This window comes from Lolium rigidum, chromosome 4 (genome assembly GCF_022539505.1).
Source record: "Lolium rigidum isolate FL_2022 chromosome 4, APGP_CSIRO_Lrig_0.1, whole genome shotgun sequence".
Classification (NCBI taxonomy): Eukaryota; Viridiplantae; Streptophyta; class Magnoliopsida; order Poales; family Poaceae; genus Lolium; species Lolium rigidum.
The window spans coordinates 255,373,434-255,394,511 of NC_061511.1; the positions used below are offsets into that span (position 1 = coordinate 255,373,434).

The window sequence follows — 21,078 nt, forward strand, 5'->3', positions numbered from 1 at the left end:
ACAAGAACCCTTTGCAAGCTAGTACAATTGATAAAACGAATGGAAAATAAATGAAGATACAACAATGTCCCATAGGGAAAAGAAAAACCCTATATTCTACAGGATCAAGAACTGGATATATAATTCTCGTGCTAAATCAGCTCCCACATCTTGTGATTAACAGGTTACTACTCCATGGTAATTTTTCTAGAAGAACGGGGCTGTCATCCCGAACTAACATGACCCATGCGAAGATCGAGAGCTAATGCTATTACCATCAGCATGATCTTTATGAAACCGATGCCCTTGCTGAATCCGTGTTTTGTTCAGTTGCTACTGACTTGCGTGATCTGGGCAATTTGCTTGCTGCAAGGTGCAAATGGGGGCACAGAGGCCTTGGCGCCCTAGTCTCCATGTCAAATCCTCGCACGCAGACAAATCCTGCATTGCATTTACTCTGTCAAGAAAACTCCAGATAAATTATGGAAAGATCATATGTGCAATACATCCTTTTCTACCTAAATAATTTTCGAAGCAACTAAAACACGTCTTTGAAAAAAGAAAACATTCCTTTGGAGCCAAATATACTAAAATCCTAATAATATTATTAACTCAGGAAGAAGAGCTTTATTATAGTGGCAATGTTTTGACGAAATTGGGGCACAAGGATATCATGTGTACAGTTGTACAGAAATGCTGTCATGCTCCAGAAGTTCTGGAACGAGTCTAAGCAATGCCATTATAATAACTTATAAGGAACAGTTTGGGTTTGGTTCAGTTGAGAGTTTGGGTCTGTAGCTGTTCATGTCTGGGTCTTCTTTTTTCTAGAGAATGTGATCCTAGCAGGCTAGCAGTAGAAATGACGGAAAAACAAATTATGCAGCATATATTTGAACAATAATAAAATGACGATTCTGTTTGTGTGAGGCGGCGAACTAGGCGATGGCCGACCCAGGGGCGCAGGATGCCTCGCCGGCGGCGGGATCCAGGTTCTCCTGCCTGTCGGCGGACGAAGATGCCGTTGAGGATGCCAGGGCGACGGCGGAGGAGGCGGCTTGGTCTGCCCTAGGGGTTGAGGCCGAGGTCCAGCAGATCGGGCGGTCACCGGCGATGTCCCTAGAGGAAGTGGAGGCGGATTTCTGGACCAAGATCGGCTTTCCGACTAGAGCGTCCAGGGTTTGGCCGAGACCGACGTCGCCGGAGGTAAGGTCTTCTTTTTGCAGGTCTTCGGAGAGAGCTCGGTCCTTGTCGCCTTCGTCGCGTTTCAATTTCAATGGAGCACAGACAAGGGCGGCGTCGTCTTCGCCGGTGGGAATGAGGATTGCTCGCATGCCAAGGATCAAGCCTTGGCGAGGACCTCTTCCTCGCCGTCGAGTTACGCCGGCGCCAGTCTTGGGCGATTTCATCCCTGCGGCCTCGTCGAGGCGGTCGGCGGGGAAGGAGCCGATGGAGTCTGCATCCACGAGCGCTCCTCCGCCTGGCCGGGGGACGGTGTCGTTGGAACGGTGCGGGCCGGTGGTGACGAGATCGGAGGAGACCGCGCGGCCGCCGAAGGTGGCGACGACGATCGCGCCGCGTTTTCCGTCGCGGTTCGAATTGGGTTCGTCCGCCGCCGCTCCCAACCTTGGTGGGCCGCGTGCGGGTTGGGCCGGTTTTGGGCGGGCGGTGAAGGAGGTGCAACGTAGGGGTCGAGACCACATACGATCACGCTCCGTGATCGACGCGGCTTCCTCCCATCGTACAGCCGCCTATCTCCTGCCGCGCGTCATCGCCTCGCCATCGTCATCTGCGCCTGCCTCGCCGTCTCCGTCGTCTACAGCGACGGTCTCGACTCCGTCACCGCCGCTCTGCTCTTCTCCGTGCTACGCTGCCGCAACCTCGTCATCGTCGCCTACACGTTCCTCATCTCCAGGCTCTTGCGCCCGCCGCCTGGCCTTCATCGCCCACCTCCATGCAGCGGCGGTCTTTCGCTCAGGTCGTCGCCGGGTCCCCCTCGAGCGCAGGGATGACCGGGCCAGCGAGGCCTCCGGCGCCTCCCGGGGCGGCTGCGGCTTCATCGGCTGTGACGGTGCCCGCGCCCATGGCCGTGGCACCCGGGGCGGTTTCGGCGGGGGCGGTGGCTGCTGCACCTACGGGCCCCTACTTGGGACCCCTGGCTTCCAGGGGTGGCCGGCGGGTGCGTCTATGTCGCAGCCCGCACCGGTTCCGAGACACCCGACTCCGTATCCGGGCTCTTCCACGGGGTATCGCCCGCCTTTTCGGCCGCCGATGCCTCAGCCGCCAGTGCAGTTCGCGCCGCCTCAACAGTATCCGCAGTTTCAAAGTCCGTTTCAGTTTCCTGTGCCTAATCAGCAGGGTATGGTGCAACCTCCTTTGCAACAACAGGTACACCAGCAGCCAGCGCCGCAGCCTGGACAGGTGAAGAAGAGGCGGGAGAAGAAGACCGCTGCTCCTCAGGGGCAGCCGGCGCCTCCTGGAGGGCAGCAGCCGCCTCCAATGGGACAGACTGTGCCGCCTCTTGGACAGCTGGTGCCAGGACCGATTGGGCAGCCAGCTTTGATGATGAGTTCTGTTGCGCCCCCGGTCCCGGTGCAGCCTTTGGTTCCTGTTCCTGATGCGGTTGCTCCTGTGGCGAAGCAGAAGAAGGCGGGAAGATGCTGGAAATGCGATGTTAAGACTCATGCTACAAAGGACTGTAAGGCTATTCATTATTGTCTGATTTGTGATGCTGGGGCACATCCTACTATTAGATGCCCGATTCTGAAGCTACCTCGACCTTCGAGCTTCTTTGTTGGTTGCGGTAATGATGCCATCCTTGATCTTCAGATTCCAGACTCAGTGTATAAGCCACAGATGATTTCTTCTGGAGCGCCCACAGCTCTAGTGCAGGTGTCAGGGGAGGGAACTGTCTCTGCAGCTGATGTTCAGAGTCTGATGGCCCGCATGTGTCCAGGGAACCCAGCATGGACATGGGAGGCGGTGCCCCATGGGGCTAATGCCTTTCTTATTGGTATTCCTACAGCTGATGACCTGTCCAGGATTGATGGTATGCAGATGAGTGTGCCCAAGGTTAATGCTCAGGTTCTAGTTTCTTCTTGGGTACATCAGGATGTGCAGCCTCTCTTTGTTATGGAGCCGGTTTGGGTACACGTCAGTGGAGTCCCGGACTCTGTTCGCCATTTCCTCGGTCTCTGGCAGTGGGTTCTCTTATTGGCACCACTCTTGATGTTGATTTGTTCTCTCTTCGGAGTCAGGGGATTATTCGTGTGCTAGTGGCTATGCGTGACCCTTCAGTTCTGGAGAAGAATAATGCTTGCCTGGAGGTGGTTGCTCTTTTACAGCTTAATGGTTATCTTTTTCGTTTCAGTCGTGAGGCGGTGGGGTTCCAGCCAGACCCTCGGTTCCGACCTTTTTTCTGGAAAGAAGGAGGGGATGATGATGGTTCTCATGGCTCAGAGGAGGACAGGCACGATGAGGCCTCTGCTGATGCGGCGCCGGAGGGTGCTGGTATGGATGTTGATGGTCATCCTCCCATGCATACAGGCACACCGGCGGTGCAGACTGCGCAAGTGGCGTTGACTCCGTTCAACCACTCGCCGATGACAGATAGAGGGCGGCAGATTGTGGCTCGTGCTAGAGTCGAGTCGCCGCACTTGGTCGCCTCTTCTCCTGTGGCTCCACGGGAGCCCTCACCTTCCAGAGTTCGGAGTTTTATGCAGGGTCGCACTCGTCCGGTCTTAGTTATACCGCGGGTGCAGCAGCCACTGACTCCGTCTTCTACTTCGCCTCAGGCGGGTTCAGTGGTGCAGCCACTGTCGGTGGAGCCGCTGTCCGCTGCGTTCGCGCAGCATGCGCAGCTGACCGTGGGGACTTTATGCGCGCCGGGGTCGACCGGGGGGAAGCCGGCCTCGCCGTCCCACCAGGCCGTGACACCCAGGACGGGGCGGCTTCCCACGGGGCAGCAGGCCACGGCGGCTTTGGCCTCGACCCCCGCGCCGGGATCCTCGCCACAGTCGGCCACGGCGTCCCCGCTTCAGGCCGTTGGTGCGGCCGCTCCGTCGGTGCAGCAGGGCGTCGCGGAATCTTCTTCGCCGGGGCAGCCTGCCTCGAAGGGCGGCACGCAGGAGGGCCGAATGGTCACGCAGGCCGTGCCTTCTCCGCCTCTACCAGGTCCGAGTGGCGCAGCGGTGGAGGAGCAGCAGACTCCGGGGACCGAGCCGCCTATGGCGGTTAAGTCTTCCGAGCCAGCGGCTCCGACGGCTTCCGCGCCTATCACGGACATGGCGGGGATGATACAGGGGGCTTCTTCACCCACTACCCCTGTATCGTCGGCTTCTTCTTCACCAGCTGGTTCTCCGCCTCGCTCGCCCACTTCTTCGCCAGCCTCCTTGCAGCAGCCTTCACCCACGGTTCCTCCTCCGGTCGTTCAGCCGTCGGTGAGGAGGAGTGGGAGGTTTGCTATTTCGGAGGATGGGGCGGGGGCGACGGACGAGGACGTCATGCAGCGAGCCATGCGACGCAAGGCGGAGATGAACCTTGACACGGCAGGTATTAAACAACCGTCTAAGTCTTTTGTTTCTTTTTCAGATACTCGTATTTCTTCTAATTTGAGTAGCCTAGGGGTTTCCTTGGGTAGTTGTTCTGACGAGATTTCTGTTTCGGCTAATGTGTTGAGACAAACGGAGCTTGACCGTTTAACGGTTACCCCGAATGACTCCACTGGGCCTGAAACGGCAATTATAGACGATGATGAAGATGATGACATCCTAGATGGTCAAATTCTCTCGGCTATAATTGGCAACATTTCAGAAGTTGATCTAGAACACGCGGAGCTTAGTTCTGATTTACAAGCGTCCGAACGTGGTTCTCGATCATCGGCTGGAAAGAAATCTCGTAGGTATGGCAAGAACTCTAAATCTAAAATAGTTTCTCGATGAATGGCATGTTCCGGAATAGCAGAGGTCTTCGCGACTTGGCTAAGCATTCCCACATTGCTGATGGTTGTAGAGATTATGATTTAGATTTTCTTGCTATATCGGAGACGGGTAGGCGAGATTTCTCTCAAAGTTTTCTCGACCGTTTGTCGGGCGGGATTAACTTTCGAGTGGTTCTCTCGCCCGCCACGAGGTAGGTCGAGGAGGCATTTTACTTGGCGTCCGCATAGACACCATGACCGTCTTGGCTAGTTCTGATGGAGAGTATCATATTAAGCTCGACATTCAGAATAAAGCGACGGTTTCGTGTGGAGTCCGGTTGCTCGTGTATGGTGCCGCCCAAGAAGAGTTTAAGGCTGACTTTTTACGTGAGTTGGTAAACCTTACAAAGGATAATCCTTACCCGATTTTAATCGGAGGTGATTTTAATTTGTTGAGGTTTCCTCATGAGAAAAGTAAAGGCCGCTTTGATGGTCATTGGCCTTTCTTGTTCAACGCCGTCATTGATAGCCTTGATTTAAGAGAGGTGTTTATGACTGGTCGACGGCTTACTTGGGCGAACAGCTTGCCGGAGCCCACATACGAGAAACTAGATCGCGTGTTGATGGATACCGAATGGGAAAATAAATACCCTCCGGTGTCAGTCCGCGCACTAGAACGTATTGAAAAACTGTCTGACCACGCTCCCATCCTTTTAACCACCGGGAATCCCACACCCGTTTGTAAGCGGCCATTCAAATTTGAACTTGGCTGGTTATATCGAGAGGGATTTCATGATATGGTTAAAAGGGTTTGGGATAGACCGGTCGGGGGGAGCACGCCCATTTTGAGATGGAATAATAAAATGCGTTCTATGCGCAAACATCTCTCTGGTTGGGTTGCCCATACAGCTGGTATTGTTAAAAAAGAAAAGTCTCGCTTATCAACTGTGATTGATGAGCTTGAGGCTGTTGCGGAGACTAGACCCCTGTCTACACATGAGATTGAGCTTAAAAATCAATCCAATGAACAGATGGCGGGTCTTCTTCGCGAAGAGGAGCTCAAATGGTATCAACGATCCAAAGCTCAATTCATCTTGGAAGGAGACTCGAATACGCGGTATTTCCATGGCTTAGCTAATGGGAGACACCGGAAAAAACGTATTCACTCTCTTATTCAAGATGAAGGGTTGATTGAAGGCCATGAGCAACTCAAGTCTTACATTACTAATTATTATAAGGGTCTGTTTGGTCCTCCGGAGGAAAGTACTTTCTCTCTTAACGAGGACTTAACGGATGATATACCCCAAGTTTCTTTGGAAGAAAACGGCTTGCTAACCGCACCTTATACTGAGGAAGAGGTTAAGAAGGCAGTTTTCCAAATGGAATGCAACAAAGCACCGGGTCCAGATGGGTTTCCAGCAGAGTTTTATCAAACTTTCTAAGATACTATTAAATCGGACCTTCTAGATTTGTTCAGTGATTTACACATTGGACAACTATAATTATTTCGTCTAAATTTTGGTGAAGTTATCTTGTTACCGAAAATTAATGAGGCAGAAAGGATCCAACAATATAGACCCATTTGCCTATTAAATGTAAGTTTCAAGATTTTCACGAAAGTGGCCACCATTAGACTTAATACGGTTGCGGATCATGTTGTTTTACCATCGCGGACAGCCTTTATGCAAGGACGTAATATCCTTGATAGAGTGGCGGTTTTGCATGAGACGGTACATGAGATGCATTCTAAGAAATTAAATGGGGTTATTTTAAAGCTTGATTTTGAGAAGGCGTATGATAAAGTTAAATGCTCTTTCATTCAACAGACACTCAGGATGAAAGGCTTTTCGCCTGAGTGGCGAGCTCTAATTCATGACTTCGTGTATGGAGGTAGTGTTGCAATCCGGGTTAATGATGACACCGGACACTACTTCCAAACACGAAAAGGGTTACGCCAAGGAGATCCGCTATCTCCGATGTTATTTAACATCGTAGCGGATATGTTGGCGGTACTCATAGAGAGAGCCAAGTCTGATGGTCAGATTGAAGGTGTGATTCCACATCTGGTTGATGGTGGCTTATCTATCCTTCAATACGCTGATGATACAATTCTTTTTATGGACCATGATCTTGAAAAAGCTCGAAATCTGAAATTAATTTTAGCAGCTTTTGAGCAATTATCAGGATTGAAAATTAACTTCCATAAAAGTGAATTGTTCTGCTTCGGTGATGCCCAAGACGATGTAGCTCTGTATACGAGTTATTTGGTTGTGGGCAAGGCCAATTTCCGATTCGCTATTTGGGTATTCCGATTCACTATCGGAGACTGACAATTACGGAATGGAAATTAGTGGAAGAAAGATTACAAAAACGCCTCAGTAGTTGGAAAGGAAAATTGTTGTCCCTGGGTGGAAGATTGGTACTCATTAATTCAGTACTAACTAATATGATACTGTATATGCTATCATTCTTCATCCTACCAAAAGGAATTCTGCATAAACTCGATTATTATCGATCCAGATTCTTTTGGCAAGGGGACAACGAGAAAAAGAAGTATCGACTGGTTAAATGGAGTATAGTTTGTAGTCCCAAAGATCAAGGAGGGCTTGGAGTTCATGACCTGGAGGTCAAGAATTCAGCTCTTCTGGGTAAATGGCTTTTTAAGCTACTTACTGAGGATGGGATTTGGCAAACTATACTTCGGAGAAAGTACATCGGCTCGAAGACATTATCTCAGGTGGTTTGGAAACCTGGGGATTCACACTTCTGGGCTGGTCTTATGGCGACAAAAAATGTCTTTTTTCGACATGGGACTTTCACCATTAAGAATGGAGCACATATACGTTTCTGGGAAGATGCTTGGCTCGACAATGCACCCCTATGTGAACAGTATCCCGCTTTGTATAGAATTGCGCGTCGCCAAGGTGATACCATTGCAACTGTAATGGCTACCTCACCCCCGAATGTGACGTTCAGACGGGTTTTACTAGGACAAAGGCTCGTGGCATGGAACAACCTAATTCAGCGGCTTGGAGATATTCAGTTATCGCCAGATGAATTTCGATGGAACCTCCACGTAGATGGTTCTTTTTCTGTAAAATCTCTATACAATGCGATGCTACTTTCTGATTTACCAGTTGATAATAATAAGAAAATTTGGAAGATGAAGATACCATTAAAAATTAAAATTTTTGGATGGTATCTTCGTCGAGGGGTTATTCTCACCAAAGACAATCTTGTTAAGCGGAATTGGCACGGAAGTACACGATGTGTTTTTTGTCATCATGATGAAACCATCAATCATTTATTCTTCCAGTGCCAGTTTGCGAGATCTATATGGTCAGTCATCCAAGTAGCATCTACCTTGTATCCTCCGACTAGTGTCGCTAATGTCTTTGGCAATTGGCTTCATGGTATCAGCTCAAGGTTTAAAATGCTTCTTAGGATGGGGGCGCTAGCAGTTATCTGGGCGCTCTGGCTATGTAGAAATGACAAGATCTTTAACGATAAAAATTGCTCTTTGTTGCAGGTTATCTACAGATGCACAGGTATTCTCCATTCGTGGTTACCTCTTCAGCGTGTGGAGAACCGAGACCTGTTTACGGAGGTCTGTACACGGTTGGAGGATACGGCGAGGGATACTTTTTCCCTACATGGGTGGCAGCATAGTCTACGGATAGTTGCTCCACCTAGCTCTTAGGCGTTATATGATTCATCGTTCCGATATGTATTTCGCCTATTTTTGTTTTTTTGTAACTTTGGTCACTTGAGACAACAAACGGCTGTGTGCATCCTGGTTATGCAGAGGCTGGATGTAATTGCTTCTTGAAGTAATAAAGCATCCTTTATCGAAAAAGCAGTAGAAATGAAGGGTGTTCCACCCTGAGGGACACATAATCATTTCCCTAACTCTTGCTTCACCAGTCACCACCACGAATCTTCGATTTGCTGCTGCTGCTGCTGCTCATCTACCCACTATAGTAATGTTTCCAACAATGGACATATACCAACTTAGGTAACTTTGCGAACAATGCCGATATGGGTGATATACTCCACCATAAACTCTTGCATCCACAAGTGTGCATCTCATGCATATTGATAAATGATTCAGGAACAGAATCATGTTACTGGCGCGCTCTATGCATTTATATCTTAGTTCATACCCAGTTTGAAACCATTCAGATGACTGATGGAGCTTACCAAGTGATTTCACAGAACAGAACGAGGGGAGGCCAATTTGAAGATGCAGATTACCAACTATTATAAGAAACTATTACAAGCATCAGCTCAAAGCTATTTCTCTAGGATTGAAGATGTCACTCACGATATACCTCAGTTATCGTCAGAGGAGAATGCCATTCTGGTGACCAACTTCAGAGAGGAGGATGGAGGTACTTGAGCGGTTTCTCAGATGAAACATAATAAAGCTCTGGACCAGACAGGTTTCCCGGAGTTTTATCTAAAGTTCTGGGAGGTTATTAAGGATAACTTGATGGTCATGTTTGTTCAATTACAACGAGGGGAGTTAGCGGCTTTCATGCCATGATGGCATATCCTATAGTGGTTGTCTTGCATCAAACCATCCACAAGCTTTATACTAAAAATCTTGATGGAGTTATCTTTACAATAGACTTGAGAAAGCCTATGATCAAGGGCAAATCTAGAAAAATCTGGCGATAGGTTCAGCAACTATAATTTTTTTTAGTTAGCTACTATAGAGTTATGCACATTATGCTAATATATAATGGACTTTTGACAAACCCTCACACATACCACAATATTGTGTCTAAAGGCAATATGAAAGTGTGAAATGATATAATAGTTATTGCACTACTAGCGACAAGACATACCAGTTTAGGTGACGCGGTGGTGCCACTCGTTTATGGAGAATTATCGATGCTAAAGTCACAACTTGCAGAAGATGATTCCAAGCCTAGGGGTTTTGGTGTCGTCTGGTGTTATTTTTGGATCAGCCAGATCATAAGGATGTTCATCCTATTAATCTCTACTGAGAGACTAGTAGAACTTGATTTATGATCATGTCCAATTGCAAGTTCACGTTTCCTAGGGGTCCTTAAGACAGTATCTGATTATTTTTTTCAACCTTGTGTAGATTTCATTGGTGTCAGCTGCACCCACTAGCTACACGTGACCTGCGCCACTGCCTATGATAAAGTTAATTGATTGTTCCTGCAGAAAATCTTATGTGTGAAAGGTTTTGCACACTTATGTTGTGAATGGATTGCTCCGTTCTGCAAGGAGGTAGTGTTGGTATCAAATACAATGATGGCATCTCAGTGTCGAGAGTCGCGATGGTGAGAATATTGAAGTGTGGGAGGAACCCTGGCTTCTGGAGGGGGGTAACCGAAGACCTAAAACTCTAAATGGATGATCTGTGGTGACTAAGGTGTCTGGCTGATCAACCCTGTTACAGGGCTTGGGATGAGGCTCTAGTTTGTTCCAGCCAGAGGATGTCAAGGCCATTCTGTCCAACAGTATTTGTGACATTATGGAAGATAATTTAGAATGGCATTTTGATCCTAAAGGGTTCTGTCAAGTCAGCTTACAAGGTGGGGATTATGTTTAAGGGATAAAGCGCAAGGGTGTGAAGCAGCATGTTCCAAAGAGAACACAGAAAACAACATCAAATTTGACTGGGATCATTTGGAAGATGAGAGCTCCAAATAAGTTAAAATTGTTTGTGTGGAGCGTGGCTCATAACAGTTTTGGCTAACAGGATGAAAATTGATAGGCTGGGGGTGGAGCTGGATACTTCCTGCTCTGGACTTTGGATGCAACCATTTGGAGGGCTTAGCAATACAGTTTCCAATCAAAAGGGTGTAATAACTTTTCTATTCTTCTGGTTGAGCTCTGTATCTGTTATTTGATCAAATTATGATATGCTTTTCTTAGATAATGGCAGTGTCATCCATCCCAGCCTCTGCGTCGTTCAAATGAGCACAGCCAAACTTTATACAAGCGATGTCCAAGACATCGATGACAAAATTGGATTACAAAATGGCAACAAATGCCACTCAATGGCGGCATGCTACCCATACAACCAGTAAAACCACATAAACGACACTTGAACATATAAAGAACAAGTCTCCAGCATGACAGCATCCCCACGAAGAGGACGACGCTTGGATGCCACCCTTGCCAACTCAGTCCAGCAAAGGGCAGGTCGAGAGTTTTCACCCCAGAGAACTTGAACTTGTGCCGCTGTTGCTTCAAAAACAATGCATTTAGGAGACCATGCTCATGTGCCAGCATTTGTCAGATCCATCCAGCTAAGAACAAATCAAGGGTTTTCACCCAAATCCCCAGTGTTTGACACTAGCACCATCGTCACCGGCCACAGCAATACCAACCAAATCCCCTATTCCGCCATTAAAAATTGCCACGGTCATCACCCATCCACAACATGGAGTCTAGGTCGCTGGAGGGGATGTCCTGGCACACCAAGAGGGATGCACCTACATAGGGAGGCTGAAGTCATAGTAGTCCCCACGGCTATCGGTCAAGCTACTCAAGCCAAAATGGCACGTACAGAAGCCATGCCGCTGCCACAACCGCCTGACCTGGCTACGGGAGCACACTGGCTGGCCAAGCATGCCACCGACTCTTCAGTCTGATCTGGAGGACTCTGGCCCAGGGTGGGACCAACAATGGAAGTTGCAGGAGAGGGAGAAGATAGAAGTGACCCAGCTAGGATTTGGTAGCCCCTCGTTTTGCCCACAGGAGCAACATGGAAGGCGCTTTAATCTGAGATCCTCTTAGAGGGCAGCGGCTATGGCTTCAGCTCCAGTTCCAGATCCCGATGCTGCCCTTGGAGATGATGCTAGCCTTGACAAAATCCTGGTAACACATTTATTGTGTAATATCTGGACAAGTGCCCACACTTCCGTGTGGTTGAGATTGCGTGTTCCTCCAGGGTCCGTACTCTCTCACGGTACTAAGAGCATCTCCAGCCGCGTCCCCCAAAGCATCCCCCAAACCGCGCCGGATTGAGCGTTTGGGGGACGTGGTTTGTTCGTGCCGTGTTTGGGGGACGTCGCTCCCCAGCCGCGTCCCCCAAACGCCGCCCTCAAACATTTAAAATAATTTTTTTAACACATAAACCATTTATATCAAATGTAACATATGAATAAAAATGTTTGCGAGGATTGTTTTCAAATTAAATTACAACAAACAATAAAACAAGTAATCAAATATAATAAATAGGGCTAGATGCTACATCAAGGTGCCACGGTATTTCCTTTGATCCTCCACAAATGCTCAACGAGATCAGCTTGAAGTTGCTCATGCACATTGCTGTCACGGATCTCTGCGTGCATGACGAGAAAATCAGCAAAATCTGCAGGCAACTCATGATCAACCTCCGCGAGAGGGCCTTGACACTCATAGGGACCAACATGTGACCTAACATGATTCTTGCGATCATCCTCGATGATCATGTTGTGCATGATCACACAAGCCTGCATCACCTCCCACATTTGGTCGTGAGACCAGCTTAGAGCAGGGTACCGGACAATGGCAAACTGTGCATGAAGCACACCAAATGCCCGCTCGACATCCTTCCTGCAAGCCTCCTGTCGTGTAGCAAAGTGAGAATTCTTCAGACCTGATGGATTCGAGATTGTTTTGACAAAAGTGGCCCATTTTGGATATATACCATCGGCTAGATAATAGCCTTTGGTATATTGGTGGCCATTGATCTCATAGTTGCATGGTGGAGCATGCCCTTCCACTAGTCTGCCGAACACCGGAGACCGCTGCAACACGTTGATGTCATTGTGTGATCCCGCCATGCCAAAGAAAGAATGCCAAATCCACAGGTCATAATCTGCCACAGCTTCAAGCAACACACTCGCAATATCCATGACGCCATTTGTATATACCTTGCCAAGCAAACGGGCAGTTCTTCCATGCCCAGTGCATGCAATCGATGCTTCCAAGCATTCCAGGAAATCCTCCGGCAGCATTTTGTGCCATGATCCTTGCGCTCTCTTCCTCGCTTGGCCCTCTCAAGTAGTATTTGCCAAACTTTCCCACCACAGCTCGGCAAAACTTGTACATGCACTCAATGGCAGTAGACTCACTCATGCGAAGGTAGTCGTCCCGTGTATCGGCAGGTGCTCCGTATGCAAGCATCCTCATGGCGGCGGTGCACTTCCGAATGGACGAGAACCCGAGAACGCCTACGGCGTCGAACTTGAGCTTGAAGTAGGGGTCGAACTCTCGAACGCCGTGGAGGATATTCATGAACAGGCCCTTGCTCATCCTGTACCGGCGCCGAAAATTGTCGGCATGTGTTGCCCCGTCGGCGAAGTAGTCGTTGTGCAGCATGGCATGCCCCTCCATCCTCTCGCCGGGGCTTCGACTTCCTTCTTCCCAGCCTTGATCCTCCGCGGCGCGGCCTCTTCCTCTTCTCCGCCTCGGCGTCAAGCATGTCCTCGGAGGGACGCGATGATCAGCAAATGCTCCCGCAGGTCGTCGTCGAACGCTTGCTCGTCCTCCGGCAGCGAGGGCAACCATCTCATCGTCGCCGTCCATGGCTAAAGCAAAATCAATGGTTAAAATTGCGCCGAGGCAGACGACGCAACAAACAGCGGCCAATCGCGCCTACCGGCAAGTCGTCGAGCACCTTCGTGCGCGGAGGTGGGGCGGATTTGACGGCGCGTTCGGGACGCGCGCGGCGACGCGGCGGCGGCACGACCGGCGGGAGCCCCGGCCGCGACAACGGTGCCGACTCTCAGCAGAGATCGAGACGCCCAAACGGCCGGGAAATCCAGCGGCGGCGGTGGGGTGGGAGGCGCGGGAAGGAAGGAGCGACGAGAAAGAGGCGCGAACCAACGGTTTATACAAATAGTCGCCGACATGTGGGAGCCCGCCTCGCTTCGTTGTGTCCGGCGTCCCCGGAGCGTCCCCTGTGGGACGGGGACGGGCTCGGGGCGCCGGACACCGTATAGGGGCGCGCCGGACAAAAAAGGGCTTTGGGGGACGCGGCTAGAACGCATTTTTCGTCCGGCGCGCCCCAAATACCTTTGGGGGACGCTTTGGGGGACGCGACTGGAGATGCTCTAAACCTAGCCTAGTAGTCTAATACGGAGTACTATTTAGGAGACGTACAGGCTGGGACTCACACCCACTCGTCGCAGGGAGGATGCAGGAGTTTAGTGCCGAAAAATTTCAGGACTCTCTGATGAGTTGTTTGGAGAGAGCGAGAGGGAAAAAGTCCATTTTTCGTCCTTCAACTTTTACACAAGTTCACTTTTGATCCCAAATGTTTTATTTGGTTCAAAAGAGACCCTAAACTTTATCAACTTGTTCAAACGTCTGGTTCTGCTGATTTTTTTGGAAAAAGTTACGAAACATAACCAAGCAGTATGAAAACCATGGTGAAAATACCCAACCTTTTGCCAAAATAAATTGTACCGAGCCAGTTTCAGCCAAAATAAATCCCCAATCCTCTGGCTTGAGTAGGTCTCCGCAATTTATCTATCTGCTCGATATCGGCATCCGTCGCTCGTCTGAAATCCGATTGTCCACTGCGATGTCCGCCACTAGATCAACCCACAACAATCTTTCAACTACTTTTGCGGTTGAACATGGAGATGTGGTTCCTATCGGTCAACCTCTCCCTCTCTTTCTGCCCTCACATACGCCAGTGGGCGCGTCCAGCCGGGCGATATGCAGAGGTTGATGAGTTGCGGCGCTACTAGGGCTGTTGCTGCCCTTTACGTGAGAATCGCTGGAGCGGCAGAAAGACGAGGCTGCCAGAGCTGGTTATTTACCATCCTCTTTTTCTTGCTCGCGCGTGAGTGGGATTCAAGGTTCTGGTCTAGGACTAGTTTTTATTGAGGTATGGTTGGGATCTGATTTTTTTTTTTAAACCTTGGTTATCATCTATGGAAGAAAATCATAAGAACAAGACATGTGAACGGGTTATTTAGGATCCATTTTGTACCAAATAAAACATTTAGGACGAAAAGTGAACTCTGCACAAAGTTGAAGGATGAAAAATGGACTTTTTTCGAGCAAGAGGTTTCCACCTTTTTTCCCCCAAAAACGAGAGGTTTCCACCTTTTTTCCCCAAAAAACGGCGTATCCCAGAAAATTCCGTTACCCCATAGTTGGTGCATATAGAAGAGCTCCATTCATATTAATATTCTAGCAGTTCTTCTGTCCTAAGTCCTAACATTCCGAGATGTCTTTAGTGTGTGTGGTGCTTGGGGTATGTGTGTTTGTGGACGCACACACTCAGGTAAACCATAAATTTATACCCTATGCCAGTCATTAGAGGCCTCTTGACTTTTCTCTTCCCTATTTTGGATTTTTTTTTTGCATAATCGTAATATAGAAATTATCTTGTTGCGATCCTATGAATCAGTTCAATTAAAACCTTAGATTCATACTAGAGCCACGATGATTGAGTCTAAAGCTAAACCAAGCGTTCTTCGAATAAGAACCACTTGATAATCATTTAGTGAATCAGTGTAATGATTCGACAAAATTGAGAGAAAAAAAGTTGTCTTTTAGGCAAACTAAATTGGAAGGAAGAATTTTTTTTATTTTTTTTAGACAAACTACTTATAAAGCAATAGTTATTGTATCATGTGATCTGCATTGTACAATTTTTTTGAAGAGGCAGCAAGATGTTTCCCCATGGTAAAATGCGTTGACCCTAAATGAAATCTATTGTTTCTTACCTCTCCAGAAGCACTGTTGTACTTCTTCAGTTGTTAGACCTACAGAAGGAAAATAAAAGCTGTTGGTACTGTTGCAGATGAGATTTCTCTGAATAGTGATGTATGTTGATCATAACCTTTGAATATGGAAGGCACTGAAGTCCCAAAGTATACCATTCGTCTTTCCAAGTTCCATAATTGCTCCCTTACGACATGTATGGGATCATGGCTAGATTTGTGGTCAGCAAAAACCTGCATGAATAATTCAGAAAATCCTGCAAGTAACTCTCTAGAAAGAGGAGACACATGGCCAGTAGCTTTTCTCTGCCCTATTCTTGAGAAAAAAAAAAGATGTGACATACCTCGTTAACCTGAAAATAGGTGCCGTTAAGTGGGAAACTACCCTTCATAGCTGTTCGACATGGAACCTGTTCATGTTCAGTAACTTTTCATTAGTGGAGACTGGAGAAGCACATCCAATTTTTCAGACCAACAATGAATCATTAATATTATCACTATACCGTTAGTATTTACTAGTTCGCTAACAATATTCTTTCTCATGGATGGAATGGCTAAGAAACTCAAAACAATCATTCTACTCTCCTTCAGAGCTAAGATTATAGACTATTATCATGATCACATACACAATAGAGGTGCATTTGATCGACCTCCAATGAGTTATTCATATTTCTTAAACTGTTGGTGTACATTATTCCATCTTGGGCCGTGGTCGTTGTCTGGGCCGTTGTGCTTGTCTCATTATGTCCAGGGCAACGGCGACGGCGTTTGTTGCCGACGCGGACGGCTAGGAAGACAGGTGATGTGTAAAAGCCCTAACCCTTTCAACCCCAACCCCACAATCGTCTCTCTCACACGCCTCTCTCACTCCTGCAATCAATATTTCCGGAGGGACCTAGAACAGTTCCTGCAACGAGGGACCAAGAAAATCTGCTGCCGGAGGGACCGACGGCACGACCAGACGCCAACGCAGAGGCAAGTGCAAGGTCAGGCTCGTCTACCGTCGTTGTCCAGGTTTGTTTGAACCTTGTACTTCCCCTTTCCTTTTTTGGATCTCCTACTAGTAGGATAGATCTGGTACATACTATCCATCTCATCTGGTCTTTTTTACTTTTCGATTTAACTAATTAGTCATTAGGTCAACGAAATCTGGTCTTCTAAGCTTGTTAAAAGTAGATATGCTTGTTCATTTGTCTCCTTCAACAAATTATTAACTAATTAGTCATTAGGTCAACAAATCTAGTTGTTGCTTAAGTAATGTAGATCTGCTTGTTGTCCTTTTCGAGGGACTACATGTGCTACATACCTTGGTGTCCACATATGGGGATACAATATATCATCTACATTGTCCTCAAATTTTGTGTGTACTGCATTTATATCTTGTTCCTAGATCCAAGTATTTTATTGATTTTTTGATGAATGCACTGGTCTTTGTTTATCATTTTTTGATGAGCCATCTTATCTACTAGATGTAGCATTGTAATCGCATGTACTAGTGGCTTATCAAATCTATTTCATGAATTTATAAGCATTGTCTTTTCTGCTATACTAGTTTGTTTTTTGCAGTACTAATGTTAATTATTGGCAATTTTGTCAATATGATTTCTAATTGTTCATTACTACATTTTACAAAGGATTATTTCGCGTATTTTGGAAATTGTAGGATCATTGTAGTATCATTTCCTTATCCTTTATACTACTTTTTTTTAGATGGCATACAAGTGTCGGTTGTGCCATAGTCACGCTGGACCGTGCGGGAACAGGAGGACTGAGAGGAGCTCTTTCTTCATCTGTCTGCATAGCAACTTCAGTGAGCACATGGTAATTGTCTTACTGTTTTTCCAACAAGCATGCTGATCATAATTTTACTACTTTGTTCAAAAATGAAGTCTTGTATTTCTTTTTTTTTAATTGTCCCCTGATGTTTCTTTTACAATTAAATGCAGAGCGTGCCTTATTTCGCAAGGGACAAGTTCCGTGACAAAATAGGGAACAAGTTTGTTATGTTTGCGGAAACTAAAGAAAGAGAGCTTTATGTGTTCAATGTGGCCCATGGAAACAACAACACAATGATATTCGGAGGCAATTATCAGAGGTTCTTGTATGACTACAACATGAAGCATGGTGACAAGGTTAAGCTGACCTTGGAAACTAAGGACCACTATATCTTATTGCATCCAGTTAACAAGAAAAGATTCTCGAAAATTAGAGTTGATGGTAAATTACTCATTTGTTTTTCTTACCCGCTTATTGATTTTGCATTACTATTCTCTGCTCTCTTTTCATAACAGTTATATTAATTCTTTTATTTTCTATCAATTCTTTTAATTTTCCAGAACATTTTGACTTCATGGATGTAGCTCGGGCTGTTTCTGTAGCCCCTGGTGTTGACCTAACCAACAACCAGATTCGCAACATTAATCGTCATGTTGAACACTCTGGAATAGGTCTAGGCGCAGTTTTCATTCACTGCATGACTAAATCAGATGTTGATCGAAAGAGCATGGTAAATACCCTTAGTCCTACAAGTTTACTAGTTTTATGTCTCCTTTTTTGGACTTGTTGTTGCTGTTGTTAATTTCAAGTTTTGTTTTCATAAATACAATCTGTGTTGGTTAATCATGGTACCATTTTTTTTGCACAACACATCCTAAGTACATTGCAACAAGCCTGGATATCCCCCCCAGTGGACATGCTACTCTGCAGATTGATGGGTCCGAAGAACAAACTTGGGAAACTTCCTACTTCACCTCAGCATATGGTAGGATCCGTTTCAGAGATGGCTGGGCTGAATTTTACAAATGATCAAGCAGTTGACATTGCTGAACTCCACGCGATCACATTTCACAAGATCAATAACAACTTCTACATCAACTTCCAGAATGTGTCTTGAGTGACAATGTTATGTTGGATGGTCGATATTTTGTATATAAATATGTACTGGCACAACCATGGAACTACCTAATCCCGCAGCTTTTGCTTTGCATATAAACAAAGCAAAGCTGCCTATCTAGTATGAAACTGCTTATGTAGTATCAGTACCATGGCTCTGCCTGCTGTTATGTAATAAGTAGCTTGTAAGACTTCCGTTTGTGCGCGACTTATATGCAGTCTTCGACTACCTATCTTATCTACTTTTAATTCTTCTTCTTGTTTTAAAATTATTGTGTGTACTTGTCATGGTAATCAGAAAAATACAAGCAACTACAGGTAACAACATCACAAAATATTTCTGCAAAATATCTTTTCCTGTTATGAAAAACCTCTCCATTAATCCAGTTGATACTGAGCCATAGACTTTATTATATCATTGCCCTATACTGCCGTAAATAATTATATAAAAATTATTACGTACGAAATTAGTAACACAAACGGATTGTAGTATAACGTAGTACTTCCCGATCAATTCCACTTCAAACGTCCCTAGTTCGATTCCCTTATAGGCCTATTTTTTTCCTATTTGTTGAACTAGTTTATTGCTTTTCTACATTCACATTGACAACCTGGTTCCACCACTAATCAATGACGGACTAATGTGCCACGAACTCAATTTCGTCATCAGGATTTTCCGTGACGGTTAACCATGACACAATTTCATGTCGTCATGCATGTATGATCATACGTGACAGAAAAAGCCAATCCGTCACCTACTTACCTTAATACATGACAAACCAGACATTTGTCATCAGGAAATTTGTCACTGAATATGATATCTGGCGTAGTGATAGTATAATGGAGATAAAAATTATAATACACAAAGTTTCTAGCAATAGATCGTTTGAGATTTGGTAGGTAAATAAAGGGTAGTAAAGGAAGTGAAAAGGTCTTGGGATGTTAAGTAGTATCCTTGTATGGTTTTGCGGATGGGAAAAAATAATGGGTCGGTAGAATTGGAAAAATCCATAAAAGGGATCGAGATTCTACATTATTATAAAGGATTCTATGATTTGGATCGGGACTCAACATGGATTCTACGCGATTGGGATTCATAGTGGGATTTGGATCGATACGGTGATGTAAGATCGTCAAATCGTAGGATTCCGGTAGTAGGATTGGGATTCTGACTACCTTGAGCCCATATGGATCCGGCTACTAGCAAGTCCTCCCACACCAATCGCAACTGCAAGTGGGTCAATGATCTCAAAACTGACCCGGAAGCAGGATACAAGCGCGCCCGGAAGCACCGCCCTCGCGGCAAAGGAGGCAAGTGCAAGAACAAGGAAAAGGACGAGGATAGTTCCGAGGCGATGGATGAGGATGACACTTCGCCGGATCCCAAAGAGGCTTCCACAGCTAACAAATCTAACCCCTTCGTCAAAAAGAGTGCTGGTGCATACTACACCTTCCTCGGAACCCCAACGGTCCGGGCCAAGAAATCGGCCCTCCGGATCCTGAACGCCACAGTTCCGGCTGTGCCGCAGTACGTCAAGTGGTCGGAAAAGCCCTGCACCTTCGACATGGCGGATCACCCGACCATCATCCCCAAAAAGTGCTACGCCCTGGTTGTGAGTCCCTGCATCGACGGGTATGACTTCTTCAAGTGCCTTAGGATGGCGGAGCTAGCCTGAACATCATGTACCTAGAGACTCTGGAGAGGATTAACCTTACCAAGGCGCAGCTTAAGCACAGCACCACTGAATTTCATGGTGTTGTTCCAGGTAAAAAGGCAAACTCCCTGGGCAGCATCAAACTTCCCGTGGCCTTCGGCGAGGTCAACAATTTCCGCGAAGAGATGATCATGTTCGAAGTTGTGCCCTTCAAGAGCTCTTACCACGCCATCTTCAGAAGGCCCACCTACCACAAGTTCCACGCAAGGGCATGCTACATCTACAATAAGCTCAAGATTCTGGGTCCTAACGGTATGATCACCATATCCGGAGACTACAAGAAAGCTCGAGACTGCGAGGAGGGCGAAGCCGCCTTTGCAGAATCCGTGATATCTGGAGAGGAGTTGCAAGGCTACATGGTCGCGGTGGATCCGAGTGAGATGCAAATCACCAAGAAGCAGATCTCCAAACAGAAGAACTCATTCAAGGCCGCGATAGACACCAAAAAGGTCGACCTCGTAGTAGGCGACAGTTCCAAGCAAGTGTCTGTCGGAGCTGGCCTGGACCCCAAATAGGAAGACACGCTCGTCGAGTTCCTCCGAGCTAACATGGATATCTTTGCATGGCAAACTTCTGACATGTTCGGAGGACCAAGGGAACTCGTCGAGCACTACCTCAACATAAATCCGGGTGCAAAACCGGTTAAGCAAGCTAAGCGACACTTTGGAGACAAAACGCGCCACGCCATAGGGATGAAATTAGCAAAGTTACTAGAGATAGGTTTTGTAGTAGAAGTTATCCATACTGAGTGGGCCGCAAACCCCGTCCTTGTACCCAAAAAGAATTCTGAAATACTAAGAATGTGCATCGATTACTCCGGCTTGAATAAGCATTGTCTAAAGGATCCGTTCCAGAGTCGTGAGGATTC

General features: G+C 46.9%; 2 protein-coding genes across 2 annotated transcripts in view; both read right to left on the bottom strand.

The window, feature by feature from the left end:
* Nucleotides 1–268: 268 nt before the first annotated feature.
* Nucleotides 269–16,180, bottom strand: LOC124648610 (protein ROS1C). The gene is made up of 4 exons (XM_047188337.1): nucleotides 15,948–16,180; nucleotides 15,723–15,837; nucleotides 15,607–15,645; nucleotides 269–420 (listed from the first exon to the last, which is right to left on the bottom strand). Exons 1-4 carry the CDS (start codon nucleotides 15,993–15,995, stop codon nucleotides 269–271), a joined length of 354 nt encoding a protein of 117 aa, XP_047044293.1. The 5' UTR covers nucleotides 15,996–16,180.
* A 1,162-nt stretch (nucleotides 16,181–17,342) lies between these two features.
* The window catches only part of LOC124648611 (solute carrier family 35 member F2-like), a 5,173-nt gene continuing 1,437 nt past the window's right edge, over nucleotides 17,343–21,078 (bottom strand). The window contains exon 6 of the mRNA XM_047188338.1: nucleotides 17,343–17,408. Coding sequence (XP_047044294.1) covers nucleotides 17,343–17,408 — 66 coding nt within the window. The remainder of the gene's footprint in view (nucleotides 17,409–21,078) is intronic.